The sequence below is a fragment of the Halichoeres trimaculatus genome, unplaced genomic scaffold, assembly GCF_033239565.1.
Source record: "Halichoeres trimaculatus isolate MK-OKI-2021-1 unplaced genomic scaffold, fHalTri1.1 fHalTri1_scaffold_11, whole genome shotgun sequence".
Taxonomy (NCBI): Eukaryota; Metazoa; Chordata; class Actinopteri; order Labriformes; family Labridae; genus Halichoeres; species Halichoeres trimaculatus.
This window is the reverse complement of record NW_027437189.1, coordinates 27,916,212-27,939,051: the sequence shown is the minus strand read 5'-3', so window position 1 is coordinate 27,939,051 and position 22,840 is coordinate 27,916,212. Positions and strand designations below refer to the sequence as shown.

Sequence of the window (22,840 nt, the reverse complement as noted above, 5' to 3'; positions counted from 1 at the left end):
GAAGATAAGTCCTTTTTAGTCATTGATTATTTTATGGCAGTCCGCAGTTGATAGCAGAAAACAGGCAGTACAAAGTTTTTAGCTCTCTGACATAAACGCTGATGAATGCTGCGTCAGCTGGTGGCTCGCAGCAGAACAATAATGCTGCGACATGCTTCAGTCAACAGTCTGCAAGCCGTAGTGTTTTTTCTAAATGGCTCAGCATTGGTAGATGGGTGTGTGTGGTTGTGTGTGTGCATGTGTGTCTACTTTGTGGACGTGATGTGAGCAATCATGTCTGATGGTTCTGGAGCCAATCAGGGTGAAGCCTGACCGACAGGAAAAAAAGCAGACTGACAGCAGCCGTCCAAACAGTCGACAGCCATTACCTACTGGAACCAATGCCCCGAGGCAGGAAGGAGATACAGCGTCTGTGTGTGTGTGTGTGTGTGTGTGTGTGTGTGTGTGTGTGTGTGTGTGTGTGTGTGTGTGTGTGTGTGTGTGTGTGTGTGTGTGTGTGTGTGTGTGTGTGTTCTGTGCTTGTGCTTGTGTGTGTTCTGTGCTTGTGCTTGTGTGTGTGTTGACCATTACCTCAGCGTGTGAGCCCCTGGTGACAGATTTCACCACAATGGCCTTGTTTTTCTCCTCGATCTCAAAGCCATAGTCCTCCTCCTCTGGGTGAATCTAAAACAGAGACACTGGTTTCATTAGTCCCACATTTAAATGTTTAACAAGTAAAAAAAATAGTTATTTGGATATATTGATCGTTTTTTACTATGCTCCGCTGATGTTTTGCAAACTCTCTGATGTTTTTGAACATCTAGCACATCTGGAGTCAACAGCATGTGTTTCCTTTGAAATTTTATTTGCCTGTATTTTCTGCCATGATCCTTTTTTCCCCCTTCAGCATGACTTCAGTGTCATCATGAACATTAAATATAGCTCTCGTACTGGGTGGTCAAATATATAAACTATCAACACATCGTAAATGGTTTGAATCCTGCAGCAATTTGTGATTTCATTATGTGTCAGGTGTCTTTTGAGGATGCTTTTCGCCTCTCATTTTCCATTCCCCAGTGGGGGTGGTGCTTCACTAAACGCTGTCATCACCAAACACTTAAGCCTGCTTCCATTAGGTGAGCTGCTGGGGCTACATCTTCCTCCTGCTTGGCTCTGATAAGATGCAGATCTCTGCTGTTAGTTCAGAGGAGATGGCTGCGGTAAATAAAGAGTTCCTGCACTTTACTTCAGTAACAGCCATGAGGAAGGATTAGTTCTGCTAATCAAGGAGGGAAAAACGCTTTTTCTACTTCTTGTGAGAGCCAAGATAGTAAGTCTACTTCCCTCTTTGATCTGAAAAAAAAAAAACAAAAACCGATGCTTTTTTTTCTGGAGATAATGTCGTAACTGAAAAGCCCAATTTCTGTTTCAGCCAATTAGAATAAAAGAGAAATTCTGTGCTGTCAATGCACAATGAACAATCAAACTGTGTGCAACTCAACTTTCATGGATCAACAAAGACTTCAATCCAGCACAAATTCAGAAAAACAGAAAGAAATAAAACAGTAGACATAAAAATTGCAGCAGGTGTAGTTTGGTGTGACATAGCAATAATCCCCCTGTGTTGAAAAATAAAGTCAATGTAGAAGTGCAAAAAAGTGTAGTTCCTCAAGTGTCCACTTGGAGCTTGCTCCAAAAAACCAAGGAGACTCTAAACTAATGACGAACACTAATGTTAAAATGTCTAATTTTAGACCAAACAAACCACCAACACATCTTATCTTTATTCATACACACTTTTGGGGGGACATTTTGCAAAAATGACCCATTTAAAAAAAATGAAGATTACTGGTTTTACATATCTTAAAGTGAGGCTGAGTTAGACAAAAGTAGGTTAGTACACATATCTGGGTGGTGGAGGGCCCTGTTAAAGCCCGAAATGTAACAACAACCTAAAATGTAATCAAAAGATGTAATAACACACCAAATGTAAGAACTGGTCAATAATGTAACAAAAATGCTGAGCCTGAAATGAAATTTAAAAAAAAAATGTAATAAAACCCAAAATGTAAAAACTGACCCAATCACAATTTTCTGGCCGATCACCAAATCTATAAAAAGCCTGACCTTCCAATACCGATTTGGGCCAATACCATTTTTTTTTCTTATAACTGACAGCGTATACCTTCAATCTCATCTCATTGAAAATCATTGAACAATATCTTTGAAACAATAAAATTTTCATGTTTTAACTTAAACAACCAATAAAGTGTCCTGAGTTTTAGGTCTCAGAGCAAAAAGCAACAATGGCTGGCTGTCAGACCTTCCCAGAGATATATAAGATCAGTTTCATATGCAAGGATGGAACCATCACCGATCCCTGATCACCAATCACCGATCCCCCAAAATTAAGACAATGGGTCAGCGGATCGATGGTGCATGTCTATATTTTTTGTCTTTCTGTCTGATTCTAGGTTAACCAAGGTTAGGTTGAGCCATTACTTAAACTATGACTGCCACTGTTTGACTTTAATACATGCCCTCAGAGGTTATTGGGAAACATCACTGAATCTACATCCTTGTTAAACAGTCTAATGTCTGACAGTGAATAATTCAAAGGCAGGATAGGCAGTTTTTTGAGCATTTATGTGATTCTAAACTCTGTAACTATACCAGGACAATGAACACTGGTAATATGAATGCCTGATAATACAAGTTGAATCACTTTCAAAAGAACAGCCTGTACATTTAAAGGCTTATTGCATAAATTAGAATAACAAAAGGCAGTCGGACCATTTTTCTGCTATAGATGAATTTCAATAGAAGTCTATTCAAGCCATTAACCATGCATGCTGCATGGTTAATGATGATAGTGTGAGTTGAAATTTTGCCCTTTTTTCACTGCACTTGCATACTCCCTTTCTCTTTTTTTCATAACTGAATGTATGACTATTTTGTACCTGGCCTGACTAGAGAGCAGGATGTCCATAAAGGTACCTTTTTTATGCATTTTAGATGTTTCTTCATGTATATGATATACACTTTAAGAATCAAGGTGTGTGAAATGTTTCCTTTTTGCATGTTCTGTTTCCTGTCCAAGATCAAACCAACTTTTGAAATGAAGAGTTTGTGGATATCAGGTTTGCCAACATTTATTTAGAAGGGGTCAAATCATTTTCTTGAATTCTTTCAGTCCTGGTTTTTGACCTCGCTGGAGGCTTCCTTATCATCCTACTCTCTCTTTACCTGTTGTCTCCTGTCATGAAGGATTTTTTAATGTTAATACCTCAAAAGGATGATTAGGTAGAAGCAATATTTGTGGTAAGACAAAGTAATGAAACTTTGTTCCTTTGTTCCAAGAGGAAAATCACACTAAGAGTGTAAATTAGAGAAATCCATAACTGGAATAAAATTAAAGGTCAAAGCCCTCAGCCACAAATGAGTCAAATTACGGTAAAAATTACAACCTTAAAATCACCAATTCTTCAAACTACTACATTCTACTTCTCTGCTTCAAGTCTGTGAACTGAAATGAAGCATCTCTAACTCTCTTCAGATGAGGATGAGTGTGTTTGTGTTTGACAACAAACTGCCACCCCTCTCTGTTCAATATCCTGCCTCAGAGATTACACCCCATGAGGTACAGCTGATTACATTTCCAAAAGACAACAGTCATTAAGATTCATACAGATCAGAGGGAATCTAAAGGTGTTTGTTGTCATCAAAGCAGCTCCTGCTCCCATGAGGAAGAGGAGTGTTTTTTCCTGCTGGTGTACTGATGATAATTGAATCTAGCTGAATAGAGTAACACACTCCAGGCTGTACAAACTGCAGTGAGGGATATAGGAGATGCCTGCATGTCAGTTCAATTAGCCTTAGAATGTACAGTAGTCTTGCTTCTCATTACTTGTGATACAGAAAATGAGGACAGATCTGAGCCCTCTGCTTTTTTCTTCATCCACATTGATCTGTTCATAACTGCCATGGTTTTATTTTGGGATAAGACTTTCTAAATAGATGTAAGTAAAGAAAAGTCAGTAATTAAAAGATCTTTGTGGCAGAATCAGCACTCTTGCCTCAGGGAAACCCTCCAACATTTTCTTCATCATATTTTTCTGTTGACAAAGAAATCAAGACTTTCGATGTGTGTTTGGCACTGTGACAGTAAGTATCTGTGTAACCATGTTAATGCGTGAGAGAATGTGCAAATGCGTGTGTGTTCATGTGTTTGTTTGTGCTCCAGCTCACCACCAAAGACTTGGCCAAGATGTTTTCAATGAGTTTGAAGTCATTGCGCTGGAGCTGCTTGCTCTTGGTGCCGGTTCCTTCCATTTCCTCGTCGGCGTAGAAACGGAAGAACTGCGATTCGTCTTTGAACTCGCTCTTCTCCAGCACTGAGGGAGGAAACACACACAGAGCTTGTAATCAGAAAACCACTACAGAAAGTAGCAAAGAGACAAACAGCATGAGACCACATTTCAGGCCATTCAGATGAAAACTGTGGAGAAAAGAGGAAGGTTAAGTGGAGCCCATGTCAAAGGCAAACACAAGCATCCAGCACCAGCTTTGAACACACTTTGTTGCTAGTTTAATAACAACTTGTGCTTATTCTTAATGAACTGATGGGCTTGGTGAAAAGTCTGACCTTAAAAATGCAACATGAGACATGTTTGCAGCTCTTTGTAACTTTAAGTCCAATTCAGCAGCTCAAGTGTTTGTCTGAGCATAATCCAAAGAAGCATAAAGTGACATGTGTGGGGACAATGGTTAATTAGCTCATTAGCTAATGATGCTAGTAAAAACATCTGGAGCCAAACCACATCTGGGTCAAAGTCAGGGCTTTGGAAGATTCTCCAGAGGGCAGAAGAAACTGCCTGTCCCATGTGCGGCAGCGTGTGTTATAATCCCTCTGTTTAACACATGGGGCACCTCAAACAGGTGAGATGCTCTTTACTACAAACTGTCCCAAAATGAAAACTAGATGAACCCTACTTTTAATTTAATCTTCTTTTATTATTTTATTTTTCCTGGTCAAAACATCCAATAAATTAATCTCTGACTTCATTTTCTGGTAAAAAAATGAATCATTTCCTCAGATCCTCGACAGCTTCTGCTTCTTCTAAGATTTTATCTAAAAGTGCATCAGGAAGTTAGATTTTATCAGCTTCAAGCTTAAGTTTTTGGACAGTGTGAGAGCTCAGCTCGGTTGCATCTAAAAAACATTTTGCCTTTGTTTCTTGAGATATTTTAGAAGTTTTCTAAATTTGAATCCTAAACCATCTCAAAATGCACTTTTTGCACTTTTTATTTGAATATTTACCTTGTGATTTTTCTTTTTTTTATATATATATATATATATTTCTCCATCTAGCACCCTGGGCAGTGTTTCATTAAATAAGAGATTTACAAACAAAGTTAAGCCAAATCAAAGAACAGGGTCAACAAACTGTTCCTTTACAATGATTTTCCACCCCAGGGTGGCTGTCAGTTTTAAACACAGAGGATGAAAATGCCAGAAATGATGACATAATAACCCTTATTACTGGATGAAGTCATGAGCTTGCACTGACAGCTTTGCACTCCTCAAATTTTGGATTCGATACAAGACTTGGACCAAGGATGTTGTGGCAGGGTGTTAATGTTATAACACATTAAAAACCAGTACATTATCTGCAATTTGTGTGGATTTTTCTGACATCAGACCTAAATCCCAAGCTTGTTCACAGCCGTAAGTCATCCCTGGGAAGGTTTCCGAATCGTGTAGCTGAATGAATCTGTTAAGTCACTGTAAAATGAGTTTCATGAAGGCTCCGCTGAGACTGAAAGGTGCCCAGCTGTTCAGAGATTTCGAGAGCATCTGGCACCCTCAGGTGAACAAAAACCTTCACAAACTGATTACACACGTGTCAAATCCACACTGGCCTCACGCCAACACAAATTGAGCCAGAACGTGAAGCACTTCCTCTGAATCACGGGGGCTGTGGCCACACAATGGAGGGAGTGCTGCACAGGAAGCTGTCGTACTTCTCATAAAACACACATGGTTGCACAAGAACTCTGCAAAATCATCGTTTAGATGATTACAGCAGGTGACTTAATCCAAAGGTCGAGTAAATAGTGCTGAGAAGTAAAAAGAGAAGTAAAAAGCATTAAGTCTTTATTTTTAATCCTTACTTTACATAATTAAACTAAGTCTGCATAACATTAAAAATAAGACCCTGGAGCAAATATGCAGAAGATCATTAAATAAGTGTTTTGCAAACTTTCATACAAACCACGGATCAGCAAATATTGAAGCAATGACCACCAAATAAAAATGAGGTTATTCATTTTTGATTGTTTTCTGTTGACTTAAAGGCTCATATTTTCCAAGATGAGACAAAGGTAGTGACAAGGACTTCTGTGGTTAATTGGATCATTAAAACTTTTTGCTGGTCCCATTATTGGCACTCAATATCTAATTAAATGCATAATGATATTTTGGTTCTGCTCTGTTGAAAGAAATGTATCGCTGTATGGTAAAATGTGCAGGAAGCAGACAGAAGGACAAACAGGCTTAGAGTCTTTGCAGACAAGGACACAAAAATATTTTAAGAGGACCAGGTGAAGAGGAGCAGATGTGCTGAGTAAGGAGAGTAAAAAAGAGACTTAGTGAGAGGTGAGGGGTGCAGACAGGCTGAGAGGAGAGGTCAGGACCCTGAGGAAGGACAGACGACAGGGAGAGGTAAAAAGGAACAGGTGACTCCTTTCAACAGATGGTTGGAAGGTGTGTTTGTGTGCCAATAAGGAGGGCAGAAGAGAAGTGAAGGGACAGACACTGTGGGGCTCACTGAGAATGTGTCTGTGTTTAAATCAAAGACAAACACAAGAGCTTTGATATCCTAAGTACACAGAGATTAATAATTTGTATATTTCATGACTCCTACCGACCGCCTCAAGCTCTGCGAACAGAAAAATTAGATTTAGGTCACTTCTGTCGACAGTGTGTACAAACATGCGCAGTCTCCTCATTTTTTGTTTTGGCAAACTTCCCTTTATGCATCATTCAAGTCCTATAATTAAGTTCCTTTTTCAGCATCTCAACACTAAAAACTTCTTTAAAACTGTTTGACCACGACACATAATACACTTTGCCAATGTAGATTCAATTTTAGGCTTTAACCAGCCATCACGGTTCAGCGGGCTGACCCAGACAGACATGTAGCTAAGCCAAACAGCTCTGGTTAGGGTACACTGCTAATGCTGTTTACATTCAACATATCTGGGTGAAAACCAAAGCCGCTCCGCTACAATGTGGTCAGTGAGGTTACAGAGGCTTGGCTTGAGCAGGTATGCAAATTTAGGAAACTGTTTTAAGCTATGACAGCATCGTAGAGGAGAGGATCGTATTAAACGTTGGCTGGTAGAGAGATGGACTGTGAGTGGGGTAAACACAGAGAGAAATGTGGGATGAGGACATCAGTCTGGAGGAACAGAGTCAAACAACAGAGAGCATCCAACTTAAAGAAGTGTTGCAAAAATGAGACACTACAGATTATATGAGATGAAAATAACAAAGCACAATGCGTGTGTCACGTATGTGTCATTCTGCTGGAACTGAACTGACCGTGATGCATGAAGCCGCTGTTGCAGAGCCCCACACCCAGCGTCACAGCATCCTCTCGGGTCGAGCAGTCGCCCTGGGAAACCAAAGCAGTGACGCACACAGACAGTCAGTCACAATGCCTGTTTACACCTTTTCATAGACAGCAGAGTGAAGCACAGCTGGCCTGAGTTATCTGAGCGAGGACGATGAGCGGTGAGCCAGCACAAGTTAATAAATATGTGCATAATAAGCACAATGAGCGACGGGGAGACTGATGTCATTGTCTGTGCTCTTCAAAGTCATTGAACGGTGATGAAAGTCTGAAACATGTTTTTCTAATTAACATAAAAAACATGCAATGTGTTTCTTATCTCATGCACTTAGCTGGTGCAGATATGGCTGTTGTAACCTCAGTATTATGTAAAGTATTATACGTGTTTGGATTAAATGAAAGTATGATAGACATGGAGTTTACCTGCAGGAGAAGCCAGTCTACCAGTTTGCTTGCAGGTATCACAGATTTAAAGGTCTTCAGATGGTGGTCTCTGTCCCTGAAGAGGAAAAAAGGATTCAGACTCTATTCTGTGCGCAAAATCTCTTCATTCACATATTGTAAGCATTCAGATAAACTTTTTCACAGTTTTTGTCGATTAAATTCAGCGTAAAAGTCAAACAAATCTTTCATTTGATGCAATGAATTCCAATGAGGCTTCTCACTGATATAAATCTAATTTATGACTCTTTGTTTTTTTGTGAGACCACATGTGACACAAACTGCTCATCATGTTCACACTTACAGAGGACGTGTGGTTTATTGTGCAACTCCAAGGGTGTATCAGAGCTCAATGAATGAACAGTGTCTTTTATTTGCTCAAGTGAGTAACACACAGATTCAGCTCGAACCACCCCTTATGTGAATCCAGAATGAAAACCAAATACAAACTGTGCTGCTGACAAAACGTCATCTGATTAACAGAGCTAGCTATGATCCAGAACGAAATGTCAGCTGCTTTCACACATGACTGACCGCTCCTTGAACTTCTACTTTATTTTACAGAGTATGACATCTGAGGTGGGTTTTTATGCTCTATTCTGGCCCTCTGGTGATTCAGAAAACCATCATATCAGCCTCTGTCTGAAACACTTTGTTTTAGCTGCTGTCTCTTTAAGGCTCACTGCTCAACAGAGCCCCTTCCCTCTGATTGGCCAGCCCTCTGAAGGCCTTTCTGGGGCAGAGCTGTGGGCAAAGTGTTTGAGGCCCGCCCCTACATGAAGCAGTCAGAAAGTCCTTGTACGATGACCTCATCATTTTGTAACAGTTTACAGACAGATTCGGGGATTTCTACAATAAAATTCATACATACTGTTTGAAAATCTGCACACGCTCAGTGCAAACATCCAGTCTTGTTACTGTTAAAATATTACAAAGCTCAGTAACCCTTCCTTAACATTATTAAGTTTAGATTTATTTCATCATCTGTTATTGTTCTGGATTGTGTTTTACAGTATGACACCAGTGGTCGTTTGTCACTCAAGCTCGATAAAACAGAGGCAGGGTTTGTAATATTTATGATTCATAAAATGCATCACATCCATCACCAGCATAAAATAATTGATGGCTGCTCCATACAATGCCAATTTAGAGATGGATTAGAAAGGCCAGGGCTGTATTACATAATATCTGGCAGGCAGACAGAGGGCTTTGCTTTGTATGTTAATAGGATTTGTCCCCGGACCAAAAGCTCTTTGTTTGCACCGATGGCAACCCCGGCACTTCAATCAGCGGGTGACTGATGGAGGGAGAGATAGAGGCATAAAAGGAGGGGCCGCGATGGATGGAGAGTGTTTGTGTGTCTGAGTGTGTGAAGGGGTGTAAAGGGAGGATGTTGTGTTTTTCCTGTGACGCTGCACAAAGTTCTGCTTCTACTCTGACACCTGGAACCTTAAATGGAAAACATTCATAAAGTGAAGTCACTGTTTTACTTCACAGGACTAATTTCAGTTCCAGACTTACAGTTGGGGGTTTCTTTTTGAGAGACTGAGGCCGAAATAATGTTTGTTTGACTTAGAAACCTTGAACAAAGAGTAAAACAACATAACAGCATCTGAGACTTTCACTGAGCATGGTCATTAAGGTGAAAATGGTAACGGTGAAAAAATCCATCAAATATCCAATGAGCATTTAAGATTTAACAGAGTGTGTGTTTGTGTGAATCCCCTGAACACAGGAGTGTTTATATTGCAGAGCAAGTGCAGTTCATATATTAACGCATTAAAGTTATGCAGCATTTGTGTGTGTTTATGTATTTAAAATGCTTTGGATAAAGAATTAAAACTGACTGATGAGGGTCCAAATACTGCTGTCATCATCTCAGCTACCCCATCACTCTTGTATATCTAAGAACTCACTAAAATAAATTAATCTTTCCACATCACTGCAAAGAAGAAGAAACAAATCCCTGTAATATGTGGATCTCCTTAATCCTTTAAAAGCTACCTCCTATAAACCTCTATTAATGAAAACCTGGCAGACTCTGCCTGAACTGAATCTTGAGCACACAAACCCACAGCAGCTCGAGACTGGCTGTGAGTCCAACTTGGAGGGGAAAGGTTGTCCTTCCTGGAAGTGTTACTGTTACCGCACATTGATTACAGAACGGGTGATGCTGGCCAAAGTGAACCCCTCATGAATATTCATACATGCACCTGGGGAGCAGAAACATTAGCATAGCCAAGTTAGGAGAGCAGAGGAGAGAGGGGCAGGTACTCACTTGATGACGGGCGTGTGGAGGCTGTGGAGGCGGCAGTACAGCCTGACGCCCTAAAGAAGAAGAAAAGCAGAGCGGCTGAGTCATTGAAGGTACACACCTTAAGTAAACGAGTACAAGCATGGCTTCAGGGTCGGATTTTTAACTGCTGACTGTGAAATGAGCTTCCCCGAGCTACCCTTTTAGGAGACACATTTTAAAGCTATTATCTCTGAATGAGGCCTGAGAACAGATGGAAACCAAAACAATATTTATGCCTTTGGTTTTTTTTTTAAATAAAGTTTCTGACTGAGTTTGTTACTGGAAAAATTATTTCCTTATAAGACAGTTTTCCAACATTACAACTGTTAAACCCCAGTTACCAGGGCTCCCTTCTTCATTACTTAACCAAAATCCAAAATGTGACATGAATCATAAAGCAGTTTAAATGATGATGAAAAGGCTTTTCAAAGTTAACAACATGAGGTAATATTTTTGACATGCTGCTGATAAGAAACTGTAGAAATTAGATGTGAAGAAGGAAAAAAAAAAATCATTTTTTTTCCTGTGATCAGGAAATTTTAATCGTCTGGTTTTCTCACTATTTACCGAGCCGTTTTAAAACCTTGACTAAACTATTCCCACACTTTTCACCAGTGCCTGTTGACACCGAGGCAAACTTTATGACAGCATGCTACACCAGGAGGATAAACAATATGGAAGAGGTTTGAAAACTGGATCTTGCCCTGCAATCCAGGCACAGCTGGAGACGACATTTCTTTGCTGTATAAAAATTAACTGAGACAAAATGTGGTCTCGACAATATTTAAAGCTAAGACATTTGTGTCATTCATATTCAAAGGTGTGTCAGCAATAAAGCTCGAAGATGAAGCAGCGCTTAATGAGGACTGAAGTCAACATATACATCTGCAAGAGTCCCTTTCGCCTTATCTGATATTATCTTTAATGGAAATGTTTACTTTTCTGTGAATTCTTAAAGATAAGAGAAAATGATGTTATGGACATTTATGCTAACGTGCATTCAACCACAAACCAGCTGAAAAAACATCAGACATGAAACCAAAAAAACTTTCTTTTCAATAAAATTATCTTCAAATCACTCATTTGTGGTAACTCTGAGGTATCTGGGTGATAGGGGGTATAATGTATAGTGAATAGGTGGTCATCCAAGAAAGAATCACGTTAGGGTGACTTGTTTTGATTCCAATTTATATCACCACCTGCTCAAAAAACAATATGTCTTACTTATCATTTTATAAGTGAGCTTACTGAGCATTGTTCTGACTCAGTGTGACATGCAAACATGAATATTTTAAACACTGTGCACAAGTTTTATGTAAATATGCCGCCAAGCCTACTTAATTTTGTGTCTTTGTAAATTTCTCCTACCAAAGTGCAGAGAGGATGTGTAGAGAAGTACAATTACAGTTACCTTAGACATGATGTCCTCCATCTCACTGCGGGCCTTGTAGGTGCCATCATCGTAGCGGAATCGGTATAAAACCTGCTCGTTCTTGAACTGGTGCTTGTCCGACACTGAAATGACAACGGGAGTAGAAAATGTTACTTGAGATGAACTCCTGATTGAAAATTAAGTTATCTTACTTTAGGTATTAGGCCCTTATAGAATAAATGTTCCACGGAGTCAGACTTTAACCGCTTTTTGCCGTTCATTTCTGTCTTTCTGGCACGCAAAGGACGCTTCTTTTGGGATAAATCCTAAGCTAAGGATAGAGCATGATTCAGTCGGTTAAAATGATCTCGTAAGGTTTCCTAACAGTTGGACAACACTGTTTTTGTTTTGAGTGTTTTTGTAACATTGTGTGTGTTAAAGGGGCTGATGTTTTTTTAATAAGTACACAAAAGGAGGCAAAAATCAGAAGCAAGTTTTCGGGGAAACCCTGAGGTTGTAAATCGTTGTGTGTGTGTTTTGAGTGAGTCATGAGATTCAAATACTCAACATAGCAGACAGTTGCCAATTCCCATAAAATCTCTCAACTTCTCAGCTCACATTAATAAACATTCAAAAACACGTCTTCATTTATAATGAATCCAAAAAACACACACAACTGACTTAAAACATACACACACAGATGTCTGTTGGGGACGCTCTGCCAAACGGAGGCAGTTTGGTTCCACCACAACAAGCTGGCACGGGCTCAAACAAGCTGCTGCTTTCTCTCAGTCTAGACTTAAAATGCTCTCATAAAATCAAACGGCTCCACACAATCCGCCATTGTAAAGTGAGAAAAGTGGAATTTAAAGTACGTGGAGTGATAGCTGGATTATTATGGGAGGGGAGGAGAGGAGAAAGTGCAAACAGCGAGTATAAACTGGTGTGATTTAGAGGCTCAAACATTTACAGCTGACTGAATAAAGTTTGTATTGTGTTCCATAAAACTGTGCGGTCGACTGTCTCTCTTTTTATGTGTCTCAACAAAAGCCAGGAGGGAAAGATGGACAGCTGTAATCGCCTGTTGTGTCATATTTGTTTCACATGTCTGATTCCTCGTCCAACTGGTGTCACCTACACTTTTTCCCTCCAGGGCCCAGAGTCTCCCTCGTTAACCCACAATGCCTCACTGCCATCCCACAGCCCTGCATGTCATCGTTGAATCTCTCTGTGGTCATAGGCTTCAGTGATGAAGGATTTCAGGGGATTTTCCACAGGTTTTAAAGAATGTGAAAGCTGCTTTTCTGCAAATTGTTCCTGACAGGTTGGTGTCTATAAATCACAGCAGCGGTTAGCGCTTACTTTGTGCACGAGCCCCTTCAGCAACACTCTGGATAACTGAGCAGATGCATTATTTATAGCTGTTTGTTTATGTGTGCAGGTCATTTCTTTATGCATTATTCAGGCTGGTGAACCTGTGAATGTCACACTAAGGACAGAATCAGGGAAAAGGGAAATGATGTGAGACAGGATCATCATAACCAGACAACAGATCATGGTGGTTTCTACCCGAAATTGTGTTCCCTGATTGGAAGTCTGGGTCAATTCCTGAAAAAATGAGTCATAAAATTATAGCAGGAAAAAATGAATCAGAGAAAAAGAGGGGCAGAAAAACACAATCAGGAGGATGAGATGACTAAACAAAGTGACAAACAGACCTGAAAACACAACAACAGGAGCTGCAAAGAGCATTAAGATGTCAGCAAACACACAAAGGATTAGAAGGATTCACAAAACGAGAAAATCAGAGACTGAATAAGGGACTTAGATCCAGAGAGGTTTCAGGATTTTGTGGTGTCGTACCGTGGTGAATGATGCCGTTTTCCAGCAGGGCTTGTCCCAGGTTGACTCCTTCGTCAGGTTTGCTGATCTCTCCGCTCTCTATCAGCCATGACACAAACTCACTGAAAACACAAGACAAAGATGGGAAAGGTGAGGGCCAGTTTCTTCAAGTATGATCTTAACTCAAAGTGTCATCAACTCTGCTCTGGGAGTCTAACTGCAACAAAAACACACACCACCGAATGCCAAGATTTCAAGGTGTTACACTTCACTGTGTCACAGTCATTATCAGTTAGAATGAGCCCTGTTGGAATAGAAACAGAGGAATCTTTAATAACTACACACAGAAAAGATGTCTTTCAAATAGTGAGAGTCTTTGCTGTATAAGCAAATATATATACAGTGGTAGGATAATTATTAGTTTCAGTTCCAAAACAAATCTTCAAAACTCTATCTCCTTTATTTCAGTGTCTTTTCTGCAAGAAATAAAAAAAACTTGCAGCAGTGTGGGCATATTTTTGCCACAATATTTATTCTTGGATTTTTGACATTAACTTGCTATTCCTGTAGAAGCAAAATTTTCTTTTACAATCACTCATGAAGCTTCCTTTGCAATCATTCCCATTGGCTGTAAAGAACAAGGGTGTAGCCCGCGAGTCTTCACCCACTGGTTTCTGAGGGTGTTGTGATGCCAGATGATGGCGGTCATCATATTGAAAATGCTGACTCAAGTTGATCTCTGGTCAACCTCATGAGAAGTAAAAAGAGGAGCTGAGGTAAGCTTACAGCCTCTTGGCGAACAGCTTAAACCTCCACCTGTCAGTCAGCTCTGCCATGCTTGGCAGGATGCAAATTTATGCACAACTCATATCTTAATATAGTCAAACAGATGTGATGTAAAAATACATGTGATATTCATTAAAACAGAATTTTGAATGAGGGTATGAACATGTTAGCTAAATATGAGCATTTTTAGCATGGGTTTTCAGGAGAACTCCTTGGCTTTTGCAGTCAGCCTCAATTGAAAACTCATGGTACTGCTGTGTTTTGTACACATCGGTAAGATGAACCACTCTGATCAGTCTAAATGATGACCCCTAGACACCATGCTGAACATCTTTTTTCCTTTTTTTTGTATTTTGATAAGCATCTTCTCTGCACTTTCTAATCTTTAACACCTATGTTCATGCACGACAGCTAGAGGAGCAGGGGATTTCACATTTCAGCTCAGCTTGTTTCCAAGTCTTGAATGAGGTCAAACTTTTCAAATTTGCGTGAAAAGTTCAGAAAAAATCTTCCACAGAGCAGAAAAATAAAGACCAGGTTGTGGCTTCAGCACCGCAGCCACGAGGCCAATAACTACATAATAATTTACCACAGCAATGCTACGTACATTTTTTCTACCTCTTAAGCTAAAAAAAACTCTGAGTAGAGATCCAAACAGGAGGTTTGCGCTGACACTAAATAAGGTGATTCATTTACGATGCATGGAGAAAAAAAGACGTTTTGACAAGTGTGTAATTGTTCCACTGTGCTGAAAATAGCCAAGCCATTAATTCTGCTTGTTGCTATGGTTAACCAACACGCCAATTAACACACATACAGAGTTTGAATAAATCTTAAACATCATTGCCTAGACATACTACATCTCACCCTCTGCTCCCTTGCTGTAAATCAGAGATTTTACCCTTCTCTTCTGGTGATTCTTTGACTTTGCGAAGTCTGTATACTATTTATATATCCATCTATTTATTTTTCCATCAAGACTTTGAACAATCCTGAGTCACTTTAAGTCTCATGCAAAAGAAATGATGTTGTCTAGGTCTGGTTAGTTACCACATTGTCTCTATCCATGATGCCTCCATGTGGGGCAGACAGGCTCAGTATGACTAACTTTACCCCAGCTCAGGTATTCACATCCACATTGATCTAAATGGCATACAGCATACAGCATCCTTCTCAGTGGGATTAAAATATCTTTGCTACAAGGACAAAACACACTAAGATCTTATAGTCAATAGGGAATTTTACCTCATAAAGCTGTAGCTTTATCTATCAGATTATTAACTGTCCATTCATTAGAGCTTGGGCGATATGTTTTTCTCCTTATTCAATTCTTTTATTACGTTTTTTGGGGTGACAATTGGATTTAACGATGCTATGAGGAGGGTCTGTTTTAATTGGACCGCCTCGCGACCTTCTGACACGGAGTCTCACGCACACTATCGTACAGATGTGAGGCGTGTGTTTGTTCTGGAACTTTTTTTTTTTTTTTTTTTTTTTGTACAAGACAACTTTTGACCAGATATAACGCAACGAGGTAAGGTGTTTATCAACACTGTCAGCGCTGTTGCTTGAAACATGACAACAAGCAAATGTTGTGAGTTTGTACCGTAGGTCAGTCGCCGAATATAGCGCTACTAGCAGTCCCGATGCTACAACGTATCCGTAGGCTAACGTGACAACAAGCAAACTGTCAGTTCATACGGTAATTTAGTAGCCGGCGCCCATATTTAGCGCGGCTGGCAGCCTGATGCAGTGAAACATGTCCGTAATGTGTAACGTTAGTGAATCCTGGTTCTGTCCTGCCAGTCATTTACCAAGCAGAGCTAACGTAACCTCACTCTTCATTTTATTGATAGACTCTCAAGTTTGAACAGACCACTGCAGAATAACTGCTGACTGTGGGTTGGAATGAACATTATCACAAACAGTTTAGCCCCTGTGTTAGCCTTTAGCTCGGGCTGTATCACTCTCCCGTTTAGCTTTCTTCTGCTCTTCTGTCCTTTTCTGTCTGACAGTTAGGCTCCAGTGTCCACCATCACTACGAAATTAATCACAGAAATCGTTTTCATCTGAGAAAAACATGGGTCTCTCTTCTCACTTCTAAACTTTGTCAGTCGGCGTGACTGGAGACTTTGACGTTTCGTAAATCAATCAAGTCCTGCTCCAGAAATTCTTCAATATTTCTAATGTTTTGCGATTTTTAATTTGCTTCTTTAACACCAGACCATATGCAGAAGTTGAATGATGATGATGACGTCTATATACTATATCACGAGCCATAAATTCCCCAAAAAATGAGAATTAGGGGATCTGACATGATGTTAATCAATAGTTGAAGTTGCTAGAGAAAAGAGGTAACTTTTTTTCTGACCCAGCTCATAAACAAAGACTAAAATTAAGAATTTTAATTTGAAAAAAAAAAAAAGGTTGCGAACAAAAACAAAGAATCCTGATACTTATGTGAATCGATTTTTTCTCCCACCCCTACTATTCATGCATGTTAACTTATCTATTATCTAGTTGTTTGCTGATACCAACACTTGTGCAATAACTTGCATGGAAACTGGGAGTACATGTTGGTAATACTAATTCAAGTTAGCAGAACTGCTTTGAGGATGCTTAATCAAATGCAGTGTGGAAGATCTATTTGTGTCTTGGGGGAAAAAAAAAAGGGTTATACTGTTGTATTGTAACTTTGTCCTGCATGTGATGTTAATGGGTAAACACATATCTGTCAACCTGTGCACCTCACTTTCATGACTCTGACATAACCAGAGAAATACATTGGCTCTGAAGCTGAGCTGGCCAACACACTCACTGCTGACATCCCTGTGTAATACAACATGTTGACAAGGCTCTAAGTGCAAATCAGTCAGCCAGAGAGACGTTTAAAGTGGTTACAGAGGTTTAATGAACTGTTTTAACCACAGGCCCAGAGGAGAGGAGAAGTTTCTGAGAGTTTCTGCTTTCAGTTAATCCTTTTCTCTGAGCTCTGAACAAATGTTTGAGGCAGAAAATTACATTCTCCTCTTCTTCATCATTATCTGGAGAGGCGATTCCACTCTGCAGCATGTAATACAAACAGTGAGTTGGAGGGAGTTGGTGTGTGTAAGCACGGGTGTGTGTGTGTGCGTCAGAGAATTTTGCAATTTATCATTCCAGCATGGGGATAATTTGAAGCTCTTGAGTGAGATATCTGTGGATTTGCTTTCAGGCAGTAGGGCAACGGATATGAATGAGAGTATGTGTGATCGCTCAGCATGTGTAAATGTCAAGCATGTGTGTGAGAGTGTGTTTGTACATAAAGTCAAGCCACAAGCATGTGATTTATCATGCAGAGCTGCTGACATCTTTGGCCACAAGCACCAAGTCCATTTTGCTTTCATTCAGAGAAAAAAAAAGCAGATTTTTAAAATTCAAAGCTCCTTTTTTTGTTGGTGACATGCAGAGTGAACATCTTGAATCTTCTCCAGGTGTGTGTGAATGTGTGTGTAAGTGTGTGCTTGCTAATTGACACTGACAGGGGACTTAAGTGAACGTAAGGGGAGGCTCATGGAAACGTAAGTGCGTCTGTGAGTGCGTGAGTGAATGTTACATAAGAGTCGGTTTAATTTTGGACATGGATCTGTGATGGAAATTAATACGATGTGCAGCGATGGCGTGTGTGATGTGTGTGTCAGTGAGTGGAGGTGAGAGGGAGAAACTGATACGGGGTGAGAAAGATGATTAGATGGCCTTCAACCACACACACGCACACTCATACAGTGTGTGTGGAAGACGAGAGTTGGGAGAATACGCACTGATGAAATGTATCTGAGTAACTGGGTTGCTTTCACAGAGTATTATTTAAGCTGACAGTAAGAAACAAACTTTAAAGATAGACTTTAGAGTTCTGTACAGCATCAAAATGTTGTAAATCAATAACAAAGCAAGGCCTGGAATAAAAATGAAAGTAGAAAGACTTGAAGTAAAATATTGGATTGATACTCCTACATACTCTAACTTTTTCAATGTTTCTCTGCTCCACTTCTTGTGCCAATTGTTGTTTTCCAAAATCTCTCAGATTCAGTCTCCACAAACTACCAGAATGTCTTCCAGCTACATTTCGTTTGTGCTGTGCATTTCCAGACAAAAGTGTGCCTCACAGCATTAATTCTGACTTTTCTTTCACGTGCATTTACACAGTGAGACGACTGCATGCTTCAAACCTGCACAGATTGTATGAAATTGGGACACAGCTGAAGTTTTTCCTCCCTCAGAGGATCAGAGGAAATCATAAAAACTGAAAAGCTAGAGGAACTGAGTCCAAACCAGAAATGGAGCAGGAGGATTTGTCTTCAGACTCAACAGTTAAGAGTATACATTAAACTCACAGATGACGCTGGGCAAGCATAAAAGTTGCAATAACAAAATCTAAAGCATGTTACCACCGACCATCTTCCAGTGCAGATAGCAGAGTGGTGATGGAATAAGATGGTGTAATGCTATCAAGACAACATTGCACTATCAAACCGGGAGTCTGCGTCTCTGTTTAATGCAATAAGCACTCAAACTGTGCCTGCTGCTAATTTCATCAGAGAGACAGTGCAGGGCTAATGCAGGTTGCGCTCATCGGCAGGAAATGACTGAGTGATAAAGTGAGGAAAAGTGGGAGATGCTGGAAAGTGAAAACAGAGGGAGAGAAAGAGGCTGATGAACAGGACTTAAAAACCACATGGATAATTGCAAAGAGAGAGGGAGTGACTGAAGATTCATTATCAGAGGAGAGAAGCTCATTCAACAGCTATGGTACTGGCTCTGACACTGAACCTTACAACTAGTACATCATGCAAAGCAGATCCTCTCATCTAACGACTGAGAAAACAATCAACATCCTCTTCTCTTCACGGCTCTTGATTACTCCAACACCCCTGTCCGGTCTGTCACTGGTCCAGAATCATAGAGCCAAGCCTCTGACTGGGACAATGGCCTCACACTAGCCTCTTGTCACTGGTTTCAAGATCTGTTTTTGGATTCATTTGCTATCTGTTAATCGCTGACAGCCTGTCCCTCCTGTAAAACTGACTCCTACATCCCTCAGACCTCCAGGATCACCTGATGCAGGTTTCCAGGAAGCACACTGCTCAAATCTTTAACATGGACTGTGAAAAAGGACCACGTTTCTGTTTTCTGTTTTTCATTTTCTCTGTCGTGTTGTGCTTTCTCTTCTCTCTTGTTCCTCGTAAGTGCTTTGGCTCGTGTGTCTTGTTCTTTTGTGCATTGTGCAGCACTTTGGAAAGCGGCTGTTGTTTTCTAAACAAGTTGAACTTGACTCGACTCTCTTATCCTTCCTCAGCCATATTTCAAGCTTCCCTCCATACTGACACGGATTAATCCTTGGATAGTTCACAGATAGTGTTATCTGATCAGACATGTGATCTGGGTGCATGCCCACAGAACAGATCAACGGTTTGCTTACAAATTCATGGCACTTATCCATGTTTTTCCCAGTCGCTGCATTGAAAACGATTTATCCTGCAGCTCTGAATGAGTATAGAATGCTCTAAGAGGGACAAGGAGTGCTGAAATACATTTTCAGTGTTACTGATTGTTTCTAGAAGGTCTCAGAATCCAGACAGCTAATGACCGAGAACGAAAAACACCCAGACCCGGACTTCAAACGATGCCACCAAAGTAGAACTTGTCTGCAGAAACACCATTACATTTAAAGCAACTCATTAAAGCTGCTTCTTGGCATCGACTTTATGCGGTGTTATCATGCACTGCATATACCTCTGAAAACTCCTTCAGATCCAGATGAGGGATGGATTTAATGATTCCTCATGTATCGGCAGAACACGTTGGTGCTGCATACATTACCTGTCACTCCCAGGTTTCTCTTTGAAGTACCCATCATCATTCACCTTTAAAGTCTTCCCTCTTTTCACTTTTTGTCTCCCCAAGAAGGTGCTAGAAAGAATTTTAATTGCAGCCAGGACCTCTGGTGTGAATGTAGAGGAACTGAGGGAAACTTTCTCTTAAGACTCTCATTGTCTATTCATCACATTGAAACTTCAAGGAGCTGGAGAGGGGACTGGCTTGTTGCAGAGGTTCAGTTAAAGGTCCTTTGCTAATGAAAGTCTGGGTGTGAGAGCACGGCTCCATGATATGAGTGTGTGAGGAGAAACTTGGTCCTTTCTGTGACCCGTCAGAGGAGGCTAAGAGGGGGACTCATTACCCAGCCAGAGTATGCATGGATAAAACAGTTAGGCACTCTGCCAGGACTTGAGTGGACTGGAAAGCAGCTCTTTGAAAACCTGCTGATCTTACGTAATGACTGTTTGAAAAGCTCGCCTTGTGAACGGCAAAGAGTTCCAGTCACATTCTTGGAAGCTGAAGAATTTAGAGACTGGGGGGAAAACACTCACTTTCCCATGAAGCACTTGGGTACGATGCTGAGCTTCCGGCGTCTATCCTTAATGAGGTGTCGGTTCTTGGTCATCATCATGTGGTAGAGCTTTTCGCCTTTCTCTGCGATCATCATGTAGGCATCCCGCTCCATTCCCAGTTTGAGACCTGGGACAGAAAAAGAAGAAGAAGAGTCTCAGAGGGTTTGTCACTGTTATCATCAATGCACGGATTGATTTGCCAAGTAGGACATGTTCCTGGATCAGCATCCCACACTGCCATCCTGGTCCACAGCCATCTGAACTCCTCATTAGCCTGCTGCCGGACTTTTTCCAACATGTTTCTCAGCTTTGGTGTAGCTTTAAAAATATATACACAATGAAAGTTTGTGAAACTGAATGAAATTCTTTCTTAGTTTGCTCACATGGTAGATCGAGAAATGTAACTTATAACTGTAGTACTGTTTGCTTTAATGGGGAAAGACACCACTTGGATAAGGAAGATTAGGAACCAGAGCTTAACTCAAGGTAAGGTTTGATCCAAAAGGGTGTGATACAAACAACGACAAGACACAACAGGATACAGCACAATTCCATTTGTTAGGATACAAATATTCTTGCTTGTTGACCATTTGCATATATTGAGAAATCTAATGGCAAACTTGACAAAACATTGACTTTTGATGACATATTGATATGCAAAAATGAGTTTTCCTGGCTCCACTAATCTAGCTTTGGTCTTAAATTTGAACAGAAAAGTAAATAAAAGGGAAAAAAGCAGAACAATGCTGGTGTTAGACTGCTGTGATTGGTTGATCTTTATGTTGGTCAAAGACTGTGAAGTATCAAACTGATCCAGGAACTTGTCCTACTTTTAAAGAATCATGCAAGCACTTTGCTGTCCAACAATAGTCACAAGACTCTGACTTAAAAAGACATTTTTTTGTTTCTGTAGAGGATGTGAGAGTGAAACAAATGAGCAAACGACATCTTAAAGCCCAGACGGAGTGGCTGTATCACTCTGTGCCAAGAGGAGGAAAATTAAAGCATTTTATGGTGATGTTGGAGGAGACAAACGGCTCTTTGCCTGAACAGCCTGGTTGTTTTCTGGTATTGTGCAGAGGGAATGAAGCAAGACCAGCGCATGGAGACTCAGGTCTGCTGAAACCTCCAGAAACAAACCCAGATTTTAATCTCTGGTAGACGAGTTGTTTTCAGGAGTTCAGGGGGGCAGAGTGATCTCGATCTAGTTTCTGCGTTGGTTTGTTAACTTTTATTTCTGTGATGTAAAGCATGCATGTGAGGGTCCATTGTAAAACCTCTGTGTGAGTACACTGTTTGAGCTGCTTAACCTCATCAAGGGGTTTTGATGAACTTCTGAACCGTACTGTGAGACTTTCTGACTCGGGCAGCTCAACTCTGCTGCACAGTGACTCCCTAAGCTGCTTAAGTCCTCTGAGAGGCACAACAAACCGCTGCACTCAGCTATAAAAGTATTCTTCTATAAACATCCCAATGGACTTGAAAAATCACCTGGGAACATGTCCAACCAAAGATCTTCTTCACTTGTCAAACACTTTGCTTCTTCTGAAGGCAAAGATACAAAGAGGCTGAAAACTGTCGGCTGTTTACTGCTGTGCCACTGACTCTGACTGACTGCTGCATAATGCTCTCATTTAGTGCCACTTCTCTTATTTTTGGCATGATGATGGTAAGTGTTTTAAATTTTGGACGGTAAATGAAGACTATTGACGTGTCATTTCCTCTCCAACTGGTGCAGAAATGCATGAATGCTTGCATTCAGCTGGTACTGTTTGCAGTCAGTCTGTGCAGTGACTTTATCAGTAAACTCTAACCGCATGTGTAGCACAGGGCCACGTTTCTGGTTGTTTTTCACATTTTTTCTTTCTGAGGTCTACTCAAACTACAAGTGACCTGTTGATAGTTTCACTGTTTTCATACAGATATCAAATCAGGTTTGATGGTAAAAGTAGTCAACTGAAATAATCATTGACAGTTGTTTTAAACATTGTTCTGCTGCCCTGAAGAACCTTGCTGTTAGTTTTTATTTAAAAATAACTTTACAAATATTTGCTCTACC

At 40.4% G+C, this 22,840-nt stretch overlaps 1 protein-coding gene across 2 annotated transcripts in view; it reads right to left on the bottom strand.

Moving 5' to 3' along the window:
* Positions 1-22,840, bottom strand: part of prex1 (phosphatidylinositol-3,4,5-trisphosphate-dependent Rac exchange factor 1) — a 121,569-nt gene that overhangs the window by 40,943 nt on the left and 57,786 nt on the right. For both annotated transcript variants that reach the window (XM_074681263.1, XM_074681264.1), the window contains exons 10-17: positions 20,761-20,908; positions 13,589-13,689; positions 11,765-11,868; positions 10,336-10,385; positions 8,040-8,115; positions 7,586-7,658; positions 4,228-4,373; positions 571-663 (exon numbers count right to left, since the gene is read on the bottom strand). In XM_074681263.1, coding sequence (XP_074537364.1) covers positions 571-663; positions 4,228-4,373; positions 7,586-7,658; positions 8,040-8,115; positions 10,336-10,385; positions 11,765-11,868; positions 13,589-13,689; positions 20,761-20,908 — 791 coding nt within the window. The remainder of the gene's footprint in view (positions 1-570; positions 664-4,227; positions 4,374-7,585; positions 7,659-8,039; positions 8,116-10,335; positions 10,386-11,764; positions 11,869-13,588; positions 13,690-20,760; positions 20,909-22,840) is intronic.